The 21889-nt window shown below is 31.4% G+C and overlaps 1 protein-coding gene across 1 annotated transcript; it reads right to left on the reverse strand.

The window, feature by feature from the left end:
- Positions 1-5699: 5699 nt before the first annotated feature.
- Positions 5700-16909, reverse strand: LOC114367750 (protein GAMETE EXPRESSED 2-like). The gene is made up of 14 exons (XM_028324944.1): positions 16800-16909; positions 14308-14597; positions 13180-13518; positions 12578-12904; positions 12198-12427; positions 11827-11989; positions 10559-10870; positions 9666-9790; positions 9091-9308; positions 8771-8998; positions 7909-8138; positions 7097-7335; positions 6348-6504; positions 5700-6056 (listed from the first exon to the last, which is right to left on the reverse strand). The coding sequence occupies exons 1-14, from the start codon at positions 16907-16909 to the stop codon at positions 5875-5877; spliced, it is 3150 nt and encodes a 1049-aa protein (XP_028180745.1). The 3' UTR covers positions 5700-5874.
- Between the last annotated feature and the right edge of the window lie 4980 nt (positions 16910-21889).

Raw genomic sequence — 21889 nt, forward strand, 5'->3', positions numbered from 1 at the left:
TTGGACTTCTTCGTAGGCCTTATTTGCGCTAAGCTTGTGCTGGCCACTGAGCGAGTTGGCGTTCTAGGCCTGTCTTGTGCGCTAAGCGAGTTGTCTTGATCTTCAACTTTTTTTCAATGTTTTTTCTTCAAGTTTTTGCATTAATTTTCCTACAAAACACTTGTAATTTTTCTTCTTTTGAATCTTGCTGGTCAAGAATTAAAATGACATTAAAATCCTTATTCTTCCATTAAGAACAACAGTAAAATAGAGGAATTCTAATCATTCTTAGTCAAATTTAACTATCAATTAAACCTAAATTTCACAGTTATCAGTCCTTGAACTTTTATTTTTTTTCGAATTAGATGCCTAAATCTAATTGTTGTTGTTAAAAAATAATTGCATACACCTAAGTAGAGGTGCATATAATGAACTTTGATGCTTCTAAAGTGTATGGTAAGCACAACTCAATACTTGTGAGAGTTTTCTGCAAAGATTGAACAATTGCAAAGCCAAACAATTGTGAAAGAATACTTGAATTGAGTTGACTTGCACAGGTTAAACTTTTATAAAAATATCTCATAATTGACTTAGTTGGATACAACACAATCCAGAAGCCCCAATTCATTCATTGTCTGGACATCTAATTGAGTGTTCATGGATAATTTTTCATAATGACAATTAGATAAGGGATCCAATTGGAAAAAAAGTTCATGGACCTAATTAAAATTTTGACTAAAGTATGGAGACCCGCAAATTAATTTAACCAATCATAAATTGATAAACCCAATCTATTCACTTAAGGTACTATAAAAAATTATTTAATTAATTAAAATAAAAGAAATAAATGTAAGTAAAATTGATAATAAGATGAAAATCATGGATTTTCTGAAATTGAGAGACTAAGTATCTCTATTATGAAAAGAAAGAGAAAAATTGTGATTTTAACAAAATAAAAGAGATTAAAATTATATTTAAGCCTATTTATTTTTCCAAAAAGATGATTAAAGTAATATCTAAAGGTTGAATTCACTTGTAAAACTATTCAAATTAAAAGAAGACACTAGAGTAAGGGTTAACATGTTATATTTCTAAGATATGTATTATCAATGATTTTAATAGAGTCACATTGATAATATAAAATTATTTTACAGTGTCATTTAATAAAAAATTATTATTAATATAATTTTAAAGATATTTATTCTAAAAATTAATATATTATCTTATATGATACACTAATCTATAATTAGATATAAAATTTTAAGATATCACCATTAAACTCATTATTAATTATTATTATATATTCTGTTCCTTTAAATAAGTTTTTAACTTAATTTTGCTTTATTAAATTAGCCGAGACAATGTTGACTGCTGAGTCGCCAACTGTTGACTATTTAGGGCTGACCATCGTTTTCGCCACACTGTCTCGTGCCGTTTACTACTATTAAATTTAGACTTCATAATATACACTTCCAAGCCTATACCTTTGAATTACAGGTTAGCTTTGACCTCACATTCAAGGGAAAAAAAGGATAATCACGGGAAATGAATGGTACGCTACTATGTTATCTCATTTATGTGTTTTTACTGTTTTTTCTCCACATTTTACGAAGATGACATTTTATAACTAATACTTTAATGTGTGGATTAAATAATATATAAGTATTTATTTTATAAAATTAAAATTCACAATAAATTAATATTTTCAAAAATATATTATATTATAACAAAAATTTATAATGAATATTTTAAATAAATAAATTGTATTTAAATTTATAATAAATAATTTAAAATTATTATCTGAATATATTTTTAATTATTGATATTCTTAAAAAAAACTATTGAAATTTAATTAAGAGATAGAAATAAAAAAAATATAAATAGAAAACGATAGGTGATTCAAAAGATTAAGTATACAAATAGAGATAAATAAAAGAAAAAACATAATATGAGAGAGAGAGAGAGAGAGAGAGAGAGAGAGAGAGAGAGAGAGAGAGAGAGAGAGAGAGAGAGAGAGAGAGAGAGAGAGAGAGAGATAGAGGGTATCACACAACGCGACTAAAGCGACAACAAGGGTTAACTCCATATTTTTTTCTCAAACTTTTCAGAGGATCATGGGGAATCAAATATGTGGAACATCTTTAGAAAATGGGGGGTGCATGGTACGGGACTTATTTATCGCAAGAAAAAGAACAAAAACAACGTTAAGATATGGATCCGTACGTTTTGAGGGATTTGGAAGGGAAGCTGGAAAGCATTCTGATAGGCGATAGAAAACTACGTGTGAATCTACCACGCTAAGCAAAGATGAGCCACTTCAACAGGAAAACAAACATTCCACTTTGGAGGAGAAGTAGTATCTAGCGGCACAATCAAATCGTAGACAAGGGATGCCCTTATTCTTAAGTCCTTCAACAGGGTAGGGTTGGAACTACTTCTAGAGTGTGGAAAGGCTAAATATAGGGTCGAGGACTGGAAAAGTAGGGAAATGAAAGTCAAAGAATCACATCTGGAGTGGCTGAACAAGTGAATGGTGGGGAGAGAGATTACACCAACCGCAACTTATGGTAGATGTCCAAGAAGCTTTTCTTCTGGATACACAACTATAAGGGAGTATTACTCTCTGGTGAGGAGGAGTACAATCTGATGATGGACATCTTTGAAGGAGAAGATGCATGGTTAGAGAAGTTATTCATATCAGTTGTGCCTTGGTGTCAGGAAGACGTTACTGAATGCAGATTTGCTTGGCTAAGATTCTATGGGCTTCCTGTAAATGTATGAAATGAGGAATGTTTCAGGCACATAGAAAAGAATGTAGGTTCGTTATAGATAAACTTAAGAGACAATTATCGTCTTGGCAGCATAAATACTTTTCATTTGGAGGGAGAATATGCTTGCTAATTATGTCGGTTTTATCATCCATTCCCTTGTTCTATCTCTCATTTTTAAAGGCTCATCGGAAAGTTATTATTAACAAAATCATATCCTTACAGAGGAATTTCTTATGGGGCGCGAAGGCGGAGGAAAGGAAAAAGGTGTGCTCTCATATATAGGGAGGAAGGTGGTCTGCGTATAAAGGATGTGGAGGTGTTCAACAAAGCATTGTTGTCTAAATGGATGTGGCGTTTTCTTAATGAAGAGGAGGCATTGTGGGTGAAGGTTATTAGGGAAAGGGGGAAGAGGGGGTATAGGACGTTATAAGGAAGCCAATAACTTCATCTTGGTGGAAGGATATTAGTAAAGTGTGTCAAAGTGAGGATCATAGAGGTTGGTTCTGGGATAGGATTAGGAAAGTGTTGGGGTCAGGCGAGAGCATAAAATTCTGGGAGGATCCTTGGGTGAATGAGGTACCTTTAAGAGTGAGTTTCAGTGTAGACTGTATGGGTTGTCTCTTCAAAAAGATGGGTTTATTGCTGAGTTGGGTTCTTGGGTGGGTGAGAATTGGGAGTGATCGCTTCTTTGGAGATGAAGTCTTTTTGAGTGGGAGTCAGATATGCTGGGTGTTTGGGCAATTGTGATTTGGTCTTTGTGGTGGTATCGAAATGACATTGTCTTCAAAGAGGTACGTCCCAATTGAGCCAGTCACGGATATGATCACAGTGAGATCATGGCTATGGCTTAAGGCAAAAGTTAAAGTATTCTCATCATCTTTTTATTCTTGGTCTCAACAGCTCAATCAAGTACTGTACCAGTGCTAAAAACTAGTAGCTGTTTTAGGGGTTTTAGAGATGAAATTGTCTTAGAGCTTGTGATTAAAATAACATTTGTTGGGTGGGGTGATTTTGATAGGAACATAATCTTTGACTTGGTTGGTTTGCGTGCACAGTTCTTGATTCCCTTTGTTTTGTAATATACCTATAAAGTATGTTATACTGTTTTGTTGGAATCATGGATGTGGCCAATTACCTTCCATGCTATGTAAGGACTATGTCGAGTTAAATTACTTGGGGCCGAATGACCAAAAGGGTAATTTCCTTTTGAATTTATCAAATGAGACAAATTTTGAATTAATACCAAAATAGGAATAAATCGCAAGATTTTATAGGACATTTGGTTTTGAAGTAAAAAAAATTGTTGATTTTGTTTTTTTATATGCCATGACTTCAAATTTGTTCTATTTTTTATTTTTAAATTACTGATATTAACAAATAAAATTAACTTAAAATTGATCAAATAATACTAAATTATTTTTAAATATTTTTAATTAGTTTTTACATTTATTATTAAGTAAATTAATAATTTCATACAAAAAATTAAAAATAACAGAAAATTATTTAGTAATAAAAATAGTTGTTAAAATAAAAACAACATAAAACATTAATATAAAATGAAAAATACAAATTAAACACAAACATAAAATTGAAAATTAGAAATAATATACTATAATTATGTCCTTCATTCTATACCATGAACATTTCTTAAGCCTATTTGAAATTTGTTTGTCCTTCTCATTGTGTATATGACTAGTGACTGGCCTTCTTGTTATGTCTGGTTGCTTCAAATGATCATACATAAAATATGAACTCAAATATTGAGGTCATTTATCTTCGCTAACAAGGAGATGAAAGTAATTGTTGATAAACTTTGTAAATATTTTTCAACATTTATTCAAGTCATTTATTTTTTATTTAAATTTAAGTCTTTTATTTTACATTATTTTTCTAATTTGCAAAATAAATAATAATTCTTAACATTAGTAACAAAAACATAAAAAATATTAAATAAAATAATATAAAATAAAAAATATAAAAAATATATTAAATAAAACAATATACAAAATATAAAAATATTAAATAATAAATAAAATGATATACAAAATTATAAATTAAAACTAATTTAGAGTCATCCAAAATTATTATTTTTTTAAAAAATTTAGCACGAGCCATTAAACGTTTTACAACTTCAAATAAATAATTAAAAAAATGTAGTGACTTTGAAGCCGTAAAAGATTTTACGACTTCATATAAAAAGAAACTAAAATCATTCAGTTTTTACGACTTCAATCAAAAAAGAAAACAAAGTCGTCAATTTTTTACAACTTCATAACCAAAAGTCGTAAAAATCGTATAGCTTATTCTTATTTGGATATTAATTCAAAATTTACCTCCATTTGATAAATTCCAAAAAGAATGACCTCTTTTGACCATTAAACCTTACCAGGGAGGGAGTTTTCTGTTGGTGTCCATTATTATAATATATGGGACCTTTGTAGCGACTTTCTATTATTTCTTTTGGTACCTATTTTATTATATATGGGTTTTTGCTGTAAAAAAAACAAAGAGATAAAAGATGGTTAAGAGATAAATTTTTAGTGTGTGAAATGTACATCAGAAAAAAAGGAAAAACATAGAACATGAAAAATATTTAATTGAGATTGAGAATGACAAGTGGGACACATACTAATCTCTTGTCAACTGCTTCGCGCGTTGAGACGGTTGAGTTAAAATCAACATTATACTAGTACGAGTATTTGTTATGTGAGTATGTTAAATAAGCAAGTATAGGAAAAAAATCTAGGGAAAAATGTGTTTTTCAGTCAAATTTCGTCAAGGTATGTGTACTTTTTCATATTGATTCTTTAACTTTAAGAAATATATATTAATTTAGTCCCTTCTAACTTAAAAAAATGATGGATTCTTTGAGGAAATTAAAAACAAAATTCACATTTTTTTTTTAAAGTTTAAGGACCAAATTTAGTATGTGTTTGTGTCCGCCTTATTTTTGCATTGGAACACGCAATTCTTCCATTCAACGTGTTTCCAAACACACCCTTGTTATGTAAGATGTATCTGTGCCAATACAATTGAATTGATCTTTTTAACAATTTCCTTAGAGCAGAAAAAACAATTAACAAAATCATTGTCATGTTGCTATGTGCAAATTGTAATTCATCTGCTATATTTGTACACTTACAGTTTCTCTGTGGGAACTTTGTGAAGTAGATAGCTCTGAAGACCTTTTTTCGCGGTTTCTTCTTTCCTGTGCAAGAAGAATTGCACATTTACAGGTGAAGTACAGAAGAAGCACTCCAAGAGAGGACATGATGACAAATTCAATGACAATGATTGATCCTAAGGCTGTTGTTTGCCACAAATAGAATGAGCTTGTAAGTCATAGAAATAAAATACCTGCATTTATGCTTTTATTTCTGATAAACTGATTATGGAAATCATGTAACTATACATTATGATAAGATGGACTCTAATTCTTTTAAGTGCCCATGAATTGGAAACTAAATGTTTCTATTTGTTTCTTGAAATAATATTAATAAATTTTATCAAATCCTTGCTGTGAACCCTAAAGCCAATAAGTTTTAAATTTTGATAAATCCTTCAAACTCAACTATGCTTATGAAATCTGTAACTTACTGTGAGCAAGAAATGAACTCATTGGCTGTTTTCTCATCAAATTAACTATAGCTTCAGTGTATAATGGCATTGACATTCCCTCTGCACAATCTGGATAACATCCATAGTTCCCCATGTCATTTAGTGTCAATGTTAACACAGCTCCACGCTCACCTCCCTGTATGAAATCAGAAAAAAAAGTGACAAGAAAAAATCTCTGGTTTCCTTGATACATTCTACCAATATATTAGTATTATTGCCATAACACTGTGCAAAGGAAACTACAAATTTATTTCATTCCAATTTCACTAAATTTGGTCTTGAATTAAAAAAGGTGTTATAGTTACACAGTCACGATTTATATAATAACAGTTTTAGGCATTTAATAAACTTCTATGCAACCTTTTCTTATTGTTTATTCTTTAGGGTGCTTTGGAAAGTAGATACTGGTCAATGCCACCTTTTTAAAAAAAAAAATGTTTCTTAGTCAAATTACAGTGTTTCCAAAATTACACTAATTAAAATACTGAATTTATATACAACTTATAATCCTTTTTTATCAATGTATCCAAACCTGTGCACCAATCTACTGAGCAGTGTGTGGAATTTATTTTTTCATGAATTCGTGATGAAGGAACGGAAGGTAGTGCTTCTGCTAGCCATAAAGCTTTTGTCTATGATTTTACATATAACTGGTGATGGGAACATTATATTGAAGACCGTGATTGGTTCTCAAACTTCAAGGTAAAAAACTAAAAAAGACCACTCACATGATAGAATAGTTGCTGCATAACACTATTGCAGTCATTGACTGTGCCCAGAAATCTGATTCCATGAGCTTTGACAATAAAGTGCTTTGAGATAGTAACATATGTCTGAAGAGGCTGCCACTGATAATTATATCTGTGCTTCAATTCAGTTGTGTTGATCAAATGAACTGGTAGGTTTGTTACTAAGAATCCATCATTTACTTCCATAGAGAACGTCACAAAAAAATGAGCCTGACCACCTGATAAGACCCATCAGCAGAATGTTATATGGAGAGGCATTTACTTTATCAGATTCCAAAATATTCAAGATATTTATAATTTATGTCATGATGAAAAACTGTCAGACACAAACTTTAGGATCTGGAAATGGACAATAAAAAACTCCCTTGCTTTTCCAAGAGATTAAAAAGCTACTAACCCTTACTAGTCTCACTAGCTAAATTAGAGTACAAAATAAGCTTAAAATTAAATAGTTACTATCATTACAAAGGCATATTTATTGGAAAAAATCCAAGTTTCACATTGGATAAAAATAAAGTCAAGATAAAATATATAAGTGAACTACCTTTTAGAATTGAGTTAGGCCTAAATAAACAATTATTAAATCTTGACTGTATAACCACTAATACTACTCTACCAGTTTTTCGCTTTAACAGCTTTTGCATCTGATGTCTAGATATTTATGACTTGACATCACAAGCCTCTGGATTTGATTATCCATGCATTAAATGACCAAACAATAAAATTTAACAATTTTATTAATAAGCTTAAGTCAACAATGTCTTATAATTAAGAACGGTGGAAGTATATACCAGGGAAGGTAAGAAGGTCGGGATCTCCAATGAAAAAGTCAAACTTGTCTTTCTCTTGGTCAAAGATAAGGGTCTCATCTTCATTACTCTTCAATATGATGAAGTATGGGACTCTAATAAATGGAGGGTCATTAATAGGATCAACAAATATTGGAACACCTAATGAATTCACCCCATTCTTATTCCTGGCAGAGACTTGAATGGTATCTCCACCATAAAAATTTTCATTTCTGGAGAACAAAAAATATCAGGATTAATAAGAATAACAATAATAACAACTATAATAGATATAATTGAAAAACAAATTTATGGCACAAAAATGCCTTGAAACTTGCCACATTGTTGATACCAAAGGATTCATTTACTTACTACAACTCAGTCATGTGAAGTTACTTCTTAGACCAAACAGAGTTGGACAGAGAAGACTAATAAAAACCAAAGTAAAAAGGGCAGATTAGATGGAGGATAGTTTTATCAAGTTAGAGGTAAGAGAGGGAAGGAAAAAGATAAATTGAATTGGAATTTCCTAGGATTTGGTTCATGACAATAGTACACAGTGATATTGTTTGATTTATGTAACTGCCTAACTGGTACCATCTATTAAGAAAAGATTTTGATGGTTGTTGATAGTATTTTGAATCTATAAGCAGATGATAAATTATTTGTGACAAAATGGTCATAACTCTGTAAACATTAAACATGTTGCCAAGTGTCATCATCAAAGTGCAGTACAGTTCCATGAGGCAGATATACATAGATACTTTCTTTCTGTATCACTGGAATGAACAAAATTTTCCAAACAAGAGCATTGCTTCAATAAATTTAAACATAACAAATATATATATATATAAAAGAAAAATACCCAAGATATTGAATTGACTGAAGCGCAAAATTAATTACTTCCACAGAGCCTTCTATTATTAAACTGGTTGTTGTTTCATTTCCTGAATAAAATGTAAGTTTGCTCCACATTACTTGCCCAAATTGCATTGCCACTGGAGACAGAAGTATACTTCCAGATTGTGCACTAAGATTGACAGAAATATTCTCCTTTGGATTTGAATAAGTTAACTCAAACCCGGTGAAACCACTGCAAGAATGGCACAATAAGATCATACACATAAGGACATTCCAATTATAAAGTTCATAAAAAATATTTATATATATGCTGCTTATACATACCCAAATCTAGGGCTTATCAAATCTTCTGTTGCTTGCAGTTGATTTGGAACAGAAACAAACTGAGGTGGAACATTGAGAACAGATATGTACATGAAAGCAGTAGCAAGATTTCCATTTATATCAGAAATTGTATACCAAAAGGAATCGTTTCCATAATACCCTTTATAAGGAGTGTAACGAAAGATCCTTCCATTCTGCATAAGTGAACCATGATCTGGCTGAAAAAATACAAAAGAAACAGTGATTCATAATATTCCTGATGCATATGAAGACAAAGATGAAAGTAGTAAATAGTGTGATTTAAATTACTAATTATTAAGGACTTCAAGCATATCTCTATAAAAAAGACTTAGAACTGTAATGCTTAAACAGCTTGTCACAAGTATAAGCAAGTTACTATTAATTATTCATCATGCAGTAAATAAATATTGAGGTTCATATTGACTGTATTGCTAGAACATCAAAGGATAATTATGATTAGGATCTTTCTACTGGGAAAAGTTAGAATCAACATAGAATAACATGAAAAAGAAGGCTAGGAGGAGGTTTCAAAATGAAATGACAACATATCTTACTTTTGAGAATTCAACTATACTTGCTTTATCACCCGCAAAATAATCATTTGCTAAGGCATCAAGGGCAATGGACTGATCCTCCCAAATAGATATTGTATCATTGTTAGCCTTAGGAAAATATTCACCTGTAAGTTATCAAGAAAAAGAATCCTTAAATAATATTCTTTAAAAAATAAATAATAAAATAGAAATATGTATTTTGATAAGAAATTATTGCATGGACATGAACCACCACAAGTATGTGGTTTCTGCCAAATGCCAATCTTCATGTGACAGTCAAAAATTTTAATTTACGAGAAAGAGTTAATTCAATTCGACTATGTGTCATGGAAATTAGCCACGACCATAAGCATGCCGTTCTCCATTTTGGCCATCCACCTAGAGTCACTATAGTAAGTTTTTAAAACTTACAAATGGTTAAATCGATATATTTTGACTAAGTCCGAAAATCGGTCAGATAATAGAAGGTGCATAGAAAATAACTATTTGAAAAATATTGATTATCTCCCCTGTTTATGTTTGGAAGAAGGAGTTTGGAGGATAGCAGAAATCATGCTTAATTTGTATTTTTTAAATTTCAAGAATTATAAATGTTTTAAAAACTGAATTGATGACCGAAAGATTATAAGATAATTTCTCATTTTAGAAAATTCTGAAATAAGGAAAATGTTTACTTCAAATGAAAAATTTGTCCTCCCCTTTAATCTTAGAAAAGAAGACAAAAAAGATTGACAACTTGATCTTAGACAAAGCAATAGCCCCTTTGACAATAGTATATCCATCTATACCAATATAATTATGAAGCATATATGTAACTTTTTAACATTAAGCAGCATACATTCCAAAATAATAACAATGATAAAATCCATAAGCTGCATGTTGTTTGTACTTACAGCTATACACATTGATACTGAAGGGACATGACAAGAAACGCTTGCCATCAAAGGAAGCACAAATCTCGTAAGTGCCAACATCTTTGGCCATATAGCTGCAGCTGTATGATCCATCCTTATTATCCTTAATGTCCAAAGTTAAAAAGCCTGAACTATTGGTAGAAGCAGCAATCTCCAATTTCAACCTTGATTGTTGTGAGAGGACAGGATTTAAATATGAATCCACAAGCTGCACAACTATTTCATTTTTCGACAGCTTTGGCACCTTTGAAGAAAACCTCACAACACTTGACAGGGAAACATTTACTTCACCTGCAGCAAGCCAGAGGCAAACTCATGAAAAGTGTTTGTGAGCAAAACTATAAATATATGTGAAAATTACCGAGCAAAACTGAGATAAACTATGAAATAAAAATATATCCTATGGAAATATTTTGAACTTGAGTTAAGCACTCATGAATCTTTTTATATTTAACCTACTCCTTTATGCAGGAATCTTCTAGGCTTGAAGTATGGATGATGCAATGCATGCTACTTTGTGCTGAAAATTCGATTTTTATTTAAAAGAATGAGGACAACACCAATTGAACTCTATCCCACTTGATTATAGAGGCACTGAAGTCATGTCATAGACCAAATCAAGAGGTTAGTCAAATGAGTGAAAATAAGTGAATACATTATATCTAAATCGCTTATCATTAGAAGCTATAAAACTTTGATCACTACCATCCTTATTAAAAATGGAAAATTAGTAGCTATGAGATCATGTTAGATTTTATGTTAACACTAAGTGAGATTAATTGATGTTCCCTAATGGGTATATAAACTTCACTCTAGTATTTGATGTAGACTTTTCAACACACTTAATTTGATTACTGTGCAAATAAGTAAATCCTCCTTATTTAATTCACAAAAAAAAGGAGGGCATACCATGAGATCAAGTGCAAAAAAAATATATTTTTTAAGGTTTAAATAAATTTTTTGTCTATGTAATTTAGTGTTTTTTTTTCATTTTCGTCACTGCAAATACTTTTTGTTTTATTTTTCATTTTTAAAATACTTTAAATAACACTTTGAATAATAAAAATAAAATACATTGAATAATAAAAAAATATTATTTAAAACACTTTAAGGAAAAAAAATAAAACAAACATATTTTACAAGGATTAAAATAATTTTTTTTCTGGAAACAAAAATGAAAAAAATACTAAATTATAGAAAAAAAAATATTTATACTTTTTTCTTTATCATTTCATGCATCATAGTACCTGCTTTTACCTCTTTCCTGAATGAATGTCCCTCATTCAATAATACGTTCCCACAATGTATGTTAATATCATAAAAGCCACTTTTTTCTGGTATGTATTTCACATGAAAAGCACTGGCCATGACAAAGCTCCCGCTCCCATTAGGCTGAAACCATGGTGAGATCTTATTAAGAGTCTCAAGTATTAAATTGTGCACCAAAAATTTATGTGTGTCTTCCTTACATTGTTGCCAAGCTCTATTGAAGGTGACGGGGCGGTTTCCATGTGACTAATTCCATCATATCTCACTCTTGAAGCTATTGTGCTCGCTGATATGAAGATACAATTATAACAATAAAATTACAATAACCAAATACATAAAAGAATATAACAAGAAGTTTATCTTCGAAAGTACCATTATTGTTTAGCATAGGATATATGATTGGTGAAGCGCTGTAGGAGTCATTTTCTCTTAAAATTTGTACTTGAAGTATGTTTGCTTCAATAGGGGAAGGATATTGATAGATGTCATTCAAATAAACAGAGAATTCTGCCTTTACACCAGCTACTGAATCATTTAAACCAGATCCATTAACAACACTTTTAACACCATCACAATAACCTATTTGGAAAGGAACATGAAACTGAAATTACATTTAAATGAAGAAAATGATAAAAATCAAAGGATGAAATGATTATGCAAGAACAAAATGGAAGAAATAATGTCACAAAATCTAATGTAGTTTCTAAGAGATTTGACATGAAACTTTACCAATAAAAACAGTATAAACATATGGCATATTGGAAATGCTTTTATCATGCTTGGAATCATATATGGTCAGCAGGAAGTTCCCTGGCTCCAAATTGCTAAACGAAAACAACTGAATTCCAGCATCCACTTCCTCAAAGTGAAGATCTGATATCGGTATTGACAAGTTTGTATCTCTTTCAACAACTTCAGAATCAAAAGGATACAGTCCAGAAACCAGATTTCCATATTGATCTAACTGATGTATAAATATTTCCATCTTGGAAGCCAATTGCCATGCATGTGATTCAATGTTCCATTTGGCGATACAGTTAGAGACATCTATAGTTCCTGTTATTTGAGGGAGAGAGATGTCAAGCTATTATAGATTTTCAAGAAGTAATGAAATAATATATAGAAGAAGCAAAGAAGCAATCCCCATGCACGTATGAAGTTGTAATAATAAATGGAATTCAACACTATGAATTACAATATACTCATCATTAATTATGTCAGAACATTGTGTGTATCAATCAAGCTCAAGCATGTACATATAGGATATATCAAGTAGTCCATTAGTCCAAATACGGTATAAAGTAATTATCATTGAAACAAAAGCACACAACCTGGATTAACCTTCAATGGCAATGGAGAACCATTCAAGGTTTGATTTCCTCCTTCTAAGCTCAAGAAGAACTTTCCCGCTATCGTCACAACAAACTCAATGACTACATAATCAAACTCATTCCACCCTATGTTAGAGATATCTGGAGCACTTGCAACAGAACCATTTTCATGCAGCACATACAACTTAAAATCAGGCAAATAAGACACTTCAGACGTCTGAGAGATACTGTTCCCAAATGCATCTTTAAGGAGTACCATGATTGTTGCTTTTGAACCAGCTTCAAATTCATGTCTCACACCCTTCCATGATGCAACACATAGAGATGGGTACATGTTCCCTTCATTAGGACAATAGTATCAACTATCAAGCATTATTATGTGGCACATTAAAAACCAAAATAACCTAAGTATAAACTAGAATGGATAAACTGATCTGCACTACCATTTTGCAAAACAATGGTGTTTGTTCGAGAACCAACCTTGACTAGTCTAACGACATGGATAAAATAGTGTATATAAATAGAGGATAATGTTTATCCTAAAAATTAATTTTTAAAATTGAATTAAGTCCAAATTAAAATTATGAGATGGTATTAAAGTTTATCCTACCAATTGTTGGAAGACCTATAAAAAATGTGTCTAGAAGAAGCATAATTTTGTTCTCACTATGAAATAAAGAAAAAAGTATTATGTGTTTTTAGACACATTATCTTGATGCTTCCACCTGTTAAAGATGCATTTTTTTAACTTTGATTGTCGACTCAAAATTTTTAAATTTCTTAAATTCTATCATGAGGACTTAAAGGAGTCATTTCATAGATGTTCATTCTTGCAAATTTATGTCTAATTTTAGATGTGAGACGTGTGTGTTAAAGATCTTACATAAACTAAACTAGCAATATGACCAAATTAATTGGAATCAACCTATTCTTTATAAATTAGTTTTGGAGTTAAGTTAAACGTAAATCTGAATTCTAAGCATATTTTTCTTTTGCTCTTAAAACAGCGGAATCCTTCAAGTGATTTACAAGGGTAGTTAATTTTAATTCCCTTAATACCTACCAACCTAGTACCTAAGTACCTATGCATCATTCAATTCTAGTAAACAAAAGTTTAAAAAAGTAAACCTGGCTCAACTTGGAAATGCAAAGAAGAATCATCAACTTTATAACGATCCTCGCTGATGAGTACATTAAACAATCCAACCCTGATGGGGGTGAAGGAAATCTTCCACTCATTCGGGTCTCCTTTGAAATCTGACAACACGGTAGACACGTAGGAACTGTTCCCTTCCTTTCCATTCACGGTTAGTGTGGGGTTGAAAGTTTTCCTGTCAATCTTATCAGCGTTCTCAAGCACTTTGACTTTGATGGTTGCTGTGTCACCGGCCAGGAATGTGCCCTTGTCATCCCACCAACTAAAAGCGAATAGGGGAAGTTTTGATCTGTCTGTTCCCAAATGCAAGAAACAAAAACAAAGTAAGGATTGCGCAAGCAAAACTATGCCTATTTTCTTTTAAAAGATGAAAAAGTGTTGCATGATTTTAAATTGCGGTCCGCAATTGTAACGTATTTTGACACTCCACAATCACATCATAACTGCAATTGTGGTCGCATCAACCTTATTTTCCCACAATGTAAAAGTTTTTTTTACTCCCCGCAATTTAAAACCATTTGCTTTATGATAACACCTGAAGTTGGATGTTCAGAAGATGAAACTGCGAAGAAACAGAGAGCGGAGAGTGAAATAAAAATGAGTGTGCGTGCTAGGATCACCATTTTGAGAGAAAGAATCTGAGAATGATGAAAAGGGAAATTCATGAAGGACACTCTTTGATCGGTTGATAGCAGTTTAAAGCAGTTTTTGTTATACTCCCTCGTTAACTGCACGTCATGGTTTTAAATGCACAATCGCAATGTATCAGCCACAATTTCCCGTAACTAATTACCCACAATATAAAGGTTTTCTGATTCAGCCTAAAGCAACCGCAACCACGATCTCAATTTAAAACCATGCTGCAGGCTCTCTTAGAATGTAACTGCCACACTAACTGCACACAACTACAGCTCCTATACTAATTTTCGTCTTAATTTACCGGGCAATTGTTATCTTCTTTTTTTCTACTTATTATTTTTTAATGTTGCTTCATTCTCTTCTTACCATTGTTGCTAATTACTATTTTTTTACTTTGGTTGGCTTAGACAAGCACTGATCAACAACGTCTTTTAGGGAGTGGTGGTGTCTGACAGCAACCTACAAAAGAACATGTGCTTGCCAAGTTATCAGGAACTGCATGTTGGTACCATACCTCTACCAAGACATGCTACCACATTTTTGCTTTTGCTTGTTCAATTGTTCAAGTGCTTACGATGAAGTGTTTTATTTTTGGAATTACGGTAAAAGAAAAGATATTGCATATTTTTTGTTTGCTGACAGTTCTCATAGGACATAAATTTAACTACCTTTTAATTATTATGCAGTCTTAACAACAATTCAAAGTTCTAATCATGTTCAATGTTCACTCAGCGATGTAGTGTCTTATTAGTTATTAGCATGATAATTACACAAGGCTGGTGTCTTATTAGCATGATAACTACGCAAGGCTGATGTGCACTGAAGTTTTTTATGGATCTTTGTGGTTCAATTTTTTTTACCAGTGTTAGTACTTAGTAGAGTGCCTACATCCTTATTGTTTCCAATTTCTTAACTACATCTTTTTTAGTATATGGTGTAATAATCCTCACATCTCTTTCAGTGCATTCGTTTCCAATGTTTTCTTAAAATATTTTCTTATATATACATCAATTTGTCAAATATAGTCTTTTTTTAGATAGCACCAAGCACTAATTGAAATCCCTCTTTAATATTGAATTTGGTGTTACACTTTACCATGGATCTAGGTCTTTTAAGCTCAACCATCTTAATTCTTGTGTGGCTTTTCTCATCCTTTGTCATTATGGAACTTGATATATAGATACTTGATCTTGGTTACAAACTTGTTTCAAATGGATTAGGTTCAACAAGAACTAGATTCTCATATATCACTATGAAAGAGTATGTGAATATATTGAGATGGGAAAGCTTGAGGAGTGTAGCAACAGTACTAGTCTTTGAGAAAGAAAAATGCTTTGCTTAACTCATGAAAATTACTAGCATATAGGCGTTGAAGGAAGATATATGATAGTAAAAAAGTTATCCTTTTTTTTTATCATACAGAGGTATCCAGGCAAATACAAAAATTTGATTAACCAAGTAACCAATGAGAAAGCCATCTAAAGTTTGGAACCTTACCCTACTCCGTTCCCACTCCCATGATGGGGATATTTTTTGCCTCGTCCTTGTTTCCCAGCTCATCGTGGGGATCTGTGGAGACCCCGTTTTACATTAAAAAATGTCAAAAATTATAAAAAAATATAATTTTTTTTGTTTTATATCAATTTTTAACAATAATAAATTTAAGGTTTAATTGCATGACTTAAAATACCAAAATAAATCAATAATAATAGTAATAAAATCACACAAGCATAAATAAATAAATAAATAAAACAAAGGAAGAACATTCAACAGGGGAAGAAAAAGGTGCAACGAAGGCTTCCACGAGTTCACGACTGAAACAAACAGTGAAGAAGGAACGGTGAAACGAACGGTGAAGAAGCGAAGAAGTGAAGAGGGTGGAAACAGGGTGAAAGGAACGGTGAAGAAGCGAAGAAGTGAAGAGGGTGGAGACATGGTAAAACGGTGAAACGAATGAAGAAGTAAAAAAGAAACAAAAGTGAAGCAATGAAGAAGGAACAAAGATGAAGAAGGAAGTCAAGGAATGAAGTTTGAATATTTGATGCAACATTTTAGGGTTTGGATAATGTTTGTGTCTTTTATGACTTATGAGATATTACTTATATATATGATAATTTTATTTTGTATTTTTTTTACTAGTAAAATACTATATTAACTCTTATATTTATGTTATACATATTATAAGTTATGAGAATATATAAGTAAAATTTTATACATGCGGGAATACAGAATCTGCAGGACGAAGAGCATAGTCAAAATTGCTTGAGTCCCCGTTCCCGTCCCCTAGTTAGACATATCCCATACAATCTTATGGTGAACATATTTTTATGTGCCTTTGTATAGTCATGCTTACAACAACTAATCATAATAATTCGTACCTATTACAATATGTCATGTACCTTCTTCAAATTACATGGGTTAATCTCTATTCTTCACTTATAATGTTATACAACATGCACTTTACAAAGGCTTTTCACACACACATATATATATATATATACACACCATGAACATACGCTTCACCTTTAAAACAATCAACAGAAGAAGACAATTTCAAAAAGCAATTAACAACCAAGTGGATCGATCGACCATAGGTAGCATCAATATATAACCAATAACTTGCAACAACAACTAATTTATTATGTGGTGCTAGATATTAGTGGGATTAATATCTATCTTTGAACTGAGGTAATGGGCTAGCTAGGCCCCCATATATAATGTAATTGGTTACAGGTGAGATAGACATATCTCTCTTTTACAAATCCTGAAGCGATTATTCAATTGGACTTTGGAGTAGTAGTGATGGAATTAGCTTAAACGTGTGTTCCTTGTCATTCATGGCGAGGGGAGAGAGCAGAAAAAGGTGTCGGTTGTTCGAATTTTTCAATACAATGACCAAGATTTTGGGACCGAAGGGGTTATCTTGTTCAGTACGACTAAATGTTCAAAACCATGAGGGATGTGACACTTGGATACGTTATCATTATTCCTTCCTAACAACCACAAATGCATAATAAATGTTAACATCCGATTGGCTTGGGAAGGTATAGAATCCCATCTCAGTGCATGATATTACAGATTAGAAGTTGCCAATTAATTGCTGACAAGATTGGTTTGTGTGCGGATCATAATTGTTGAGATATGGTTTCCCTTTGGGCATTTGGTGCAACTACATTGCACATGCATGGTTCCATTTAAGTGGACAAGAAGTAATAACAGTTAGTGTGTTTTAGTTCATCTGGTGTGCTATTACAGCGATATAATTAAACACGCACATTGCACACACTAATTTATACAACATACACAGAGAGAGTATTAATGCATGCTTAGTAGAGAGCGATGAATAAATAAGAACTTTAGCATGATTTGGTCTTTGAACAATTAAACCTAGTTACGTCCATACAATGTATTGTGTGTGCAGGAATTCACTGTATAATGAAAGCAGCACTCTTGAGTCGTCGTTAACTAACTATTTGAGCAATTAATGTAACAATTTTACAAGAGAAACAATGAAAAATGATTTTTGACTTATTTAACGCCTAGAAGGAGAGACATAAAGATTAAAAATTTAGATATAGTATACGATATGATGTAATATAAAGAAAAATAGAGAAAAAGGGTTAATATTGTGATAAGTAATATAATTTAATAAGAAGAAAAATTAAAAGTGTTAATAAAGTGTTTCAAGTTGATAGCTGTCTAGATATCATTACTATTTAGACAAGTGAGATTTCCTTAAATAATTGTTCAGAAAGAATTATTTATTGAAGAATTAAAATAAAAAACAAAGGTCTATTTAAAAATATATTTTTATCAATAAAAATCATGTATAGGATCAATGAATTTAGACACAATACTTTAATACCCTTTGATTATTTTGTTCGCATTTATAAATATCATCACAACTTTTTGGTTCTCTTTTGCATGATATCTGACTAGCTAACTGTTATCACTTGCTGTCACATTACCCCATGTTAGGGTTTTTCTTTTTGTAAAACTCGAGACATAATTAACAAAAAAGACTTTTTATACAGATAGCAATAGGATTTAAGGATTTACAAATATATACGTTAGGCAAAGCGCTCGGAGACCAAAAGAAAAACCACTACCGAATTGGGTTGTTAGGTATACGTAAAAAGTTAAATAGCAATCTAGATAGTAATTATGCGATTAGTTGATGTACCCAGATCCAAGAAAAAGATAAACAATCTGAACTTCTTCACCTTTTATGCTATAAAAGATCCTACTAGTAGTAGCTAGCACGGTAAGTAAAAGAAGCTAATTAAAGAACTCATAATTAAAGAGAACTAGTTCAGAAAACGGAGGCATGCATGCAGGAATATTTGAAAGGGTGCCAAATTTATCGTTTCTAATAGGTATAAGTCTTGATGTTTGACAAGATGAGCACCATTTTTTGGGCGGTAACGGGTAAACATTGAATCATACACAGAAGTTCTAGAGTCATCAAATATTAAAAGGAGCTAATTAACGGACTAATTAAAGGGGCATTCTAATTCGGCGGTCATGGAGTTTGAAAGTACTTTTATCACACGCCTAATTATTTTATTTTTTTTCAAGAGAATGAATTTGTCACAATTTAACGATATTCTGTTTGGATAGAAATTATAAGTATTTTTGACATCTTTTTTATAAGAAATATAAATCACTTTTTAATAGATAAATTCTTAAAAGTACTTTTAGTCTTAAATCCAAACAAATTAATGCTTGACTAGCCATGCAGCTTAAAATAAGCACGACATGCTTCGGTTATACTTATGTATCAAAAGCTGGACCGCTCCACTAGTCACCGCCCACGTTCTATAATAATGGGTTCAGTGGTGTAAAACCACCTATCCCTGTCCTAGAATGATCCAATAATAAGGAATGTGTTTTTGGATAAATCTGGATATCTCTGTCGCAGTCCAAAACTAATTTCTATAATACATTTAAAAGATTGATTCATATCTTAATAAATATTTTTTTAATGTATAAATGTAAAATCAAACTATTAATAATATATTTAAGAGATAAGATTATCTATCAATTATCTTATATCATATTCATAATAAGAAATGTGTTTGTGCATAGGACGTGCACGGAACAAAAGGAGAAAATGTATACACTAATTAGCATATATATGCCACGTAAATGGGAGCTAGGGATGGGAGAGAGGGCAGGGTGTACACATATATATACGAATTACAAGCTGGGTGTAGTAGCTTTTGTGGACAAGGTGCGTGCTCCAATGGGAGGTTTGAGCAGTTCTGAGATTTTGGATCTATATAAAAAATATCTTGGTGCCAACATGTGACAAAAGGGAATTTTTTTGCTTACGATACAATCTAATTTTATTAGACTTGTTTTCTGATGTGGCCCGAAGGCCCCAAAACCCTAATCATGTTAGTTTCGAAGGCCCTACTTCTGATAGCTTACTGAAATGACCTCATACTAACATTAATGTGCAAAGCCGAATTCTCCGAAAGTCCCGGCTGCTTGCCCGACCCCCCTCTCCTCTCTCAATATACACAAAAGAAAAGAAAAGAAAAATATCTCAATGAAAAGTTTATAATATTCACACACTATATGTTTAACCAATTAATCTAAATTTCCTTGTGAGTGAATCACTCATTTGAGATCTTCGTCTCTCTTTTTTATACGTACAACTTTACAAATACTCTTCATTTGCTGGCAATTCTATTGTAATAATTCTTTATTTTAGAAATGATATTGTTAATAGAATCAAGTAGTTATTTTTCTGACTAATAAAGAAAAATAAATAAATCTAATTAAATTTATTTATATTTAAGATTTTCATATATATATATAATGACTTTTTTTTTGTTTATATATGATTTCAGAAAAGTTCCTCAGTTTTAGAAGGTTAAATTAAGGCGTGATAAGTAAAGTTGAGAGTTAATCTTAAATCATGTTTGCAATATAAACTTTATCAAATCTAAGACACTATTAAACTTTTTACTTAAAAGGAAGACCTTGATAAGCATAATTAATATTGTTACACATAATTGAAGTAGAGCATTTGAAAAGTTGTTAGAAAAGATGATCAACACAATACAACTTTTTCTTTATCTATGAAATTTTATGAACTTATTATATACTCAATAAAATGTTTTAATACAATGATTAGATTAATAAAATTTACAAATCCATAATTTACTAAGGAAAGGAAGTTTGGCAATATTTGCTTCTCAAATAATTGAATTTCAATAAAATGTTTTAATACAATGATTAGATTAATAAAATTTACAAATCCATAATTTACTAAGGAAAGGAAGTTTGGCAATATTTGCTTCTCAAATAATTGAATTATCACCATATTTTTATTAAAAAATAAACTTAGTGATAAAATATAATATAGTGACTATAGAATTAACAAAGAAAATTAGAAATGCTGAAAAACCAAAAACATTATTAATCATACATAACAAGAAAGCCAAACGTGTTATTTCCAAAAACAAACAATGGATTGTATCAGCATCGAAATACGTCAACTATGAATCCAGTGGAGCTATAATACTACTAGTCTGACTCACATGCACCATTAATAGCTTCTTTTTAAACGTGGAGATGAAATTTCTGGTAAAGTGGTAATATACACAACATATATGCATTTCTTATAGGGTAGAGAAGGTGCCAATGCGTCTACATATTTGAGAAAATGACACAATAGGACTAGTAAAGAAGAAAGCTAGTTTCGGGTATGAGTTGATTAAGGTGTGCTGTCTATGGTGAAGTAGCTGAAAACTGCTCCACTGGTGAGGCAGTATTTTTTTACCTGCTATATTAGGTTGGTTACCGGGAATAAAAAAAAAGTTAAAATATAATTAATTAAAATAATATTTAAATAATGATGAATAAGATAATAATTTGCAAAAGTTCGGTGTTTTTTTCTCATCG

The sequence above is a fragment of the Glycine soja genome, chromosome 9, assembly GCF_004193775.1.
Source record: "Glycine soja cultivar W05 chromosome 9, ASM419377v2, whole genome shotgun sequence".
In the NCBI taxonomy this organism is placed as follows: domain Eukaryota; kingdom Viridiplantae; phylum Streptophyta; class Magnoliopsida; order Fabales; family Fabaceae; genus Glycine; species Glycine soja.

Bases quoted from the DNA above. Each gene is read 5' to 3' on its own strand.
- LOC114367750 (XM_028324944.1), bottom strand. From the start codon at position 16,909: ATGTCTCCACCCTCTTCACTTCTTCGCTTCTTCACCGTTCCTTTCACC. The intron at 14,598-16,799 runs GTTTGTTTCAGT...ATTCGCTTTTAG, and splicing joins TTCACCGTTCCTTCTTCACT to TTGGTGGGATGACAAGGGCA. The intron at 12,905-13,179 runs GTTGTGTGCTTT...CTCAAATAACAG, and splicing joins GCCATTGAAGGTTAATCCAG to GAACTATAGATGTCTCTAAC.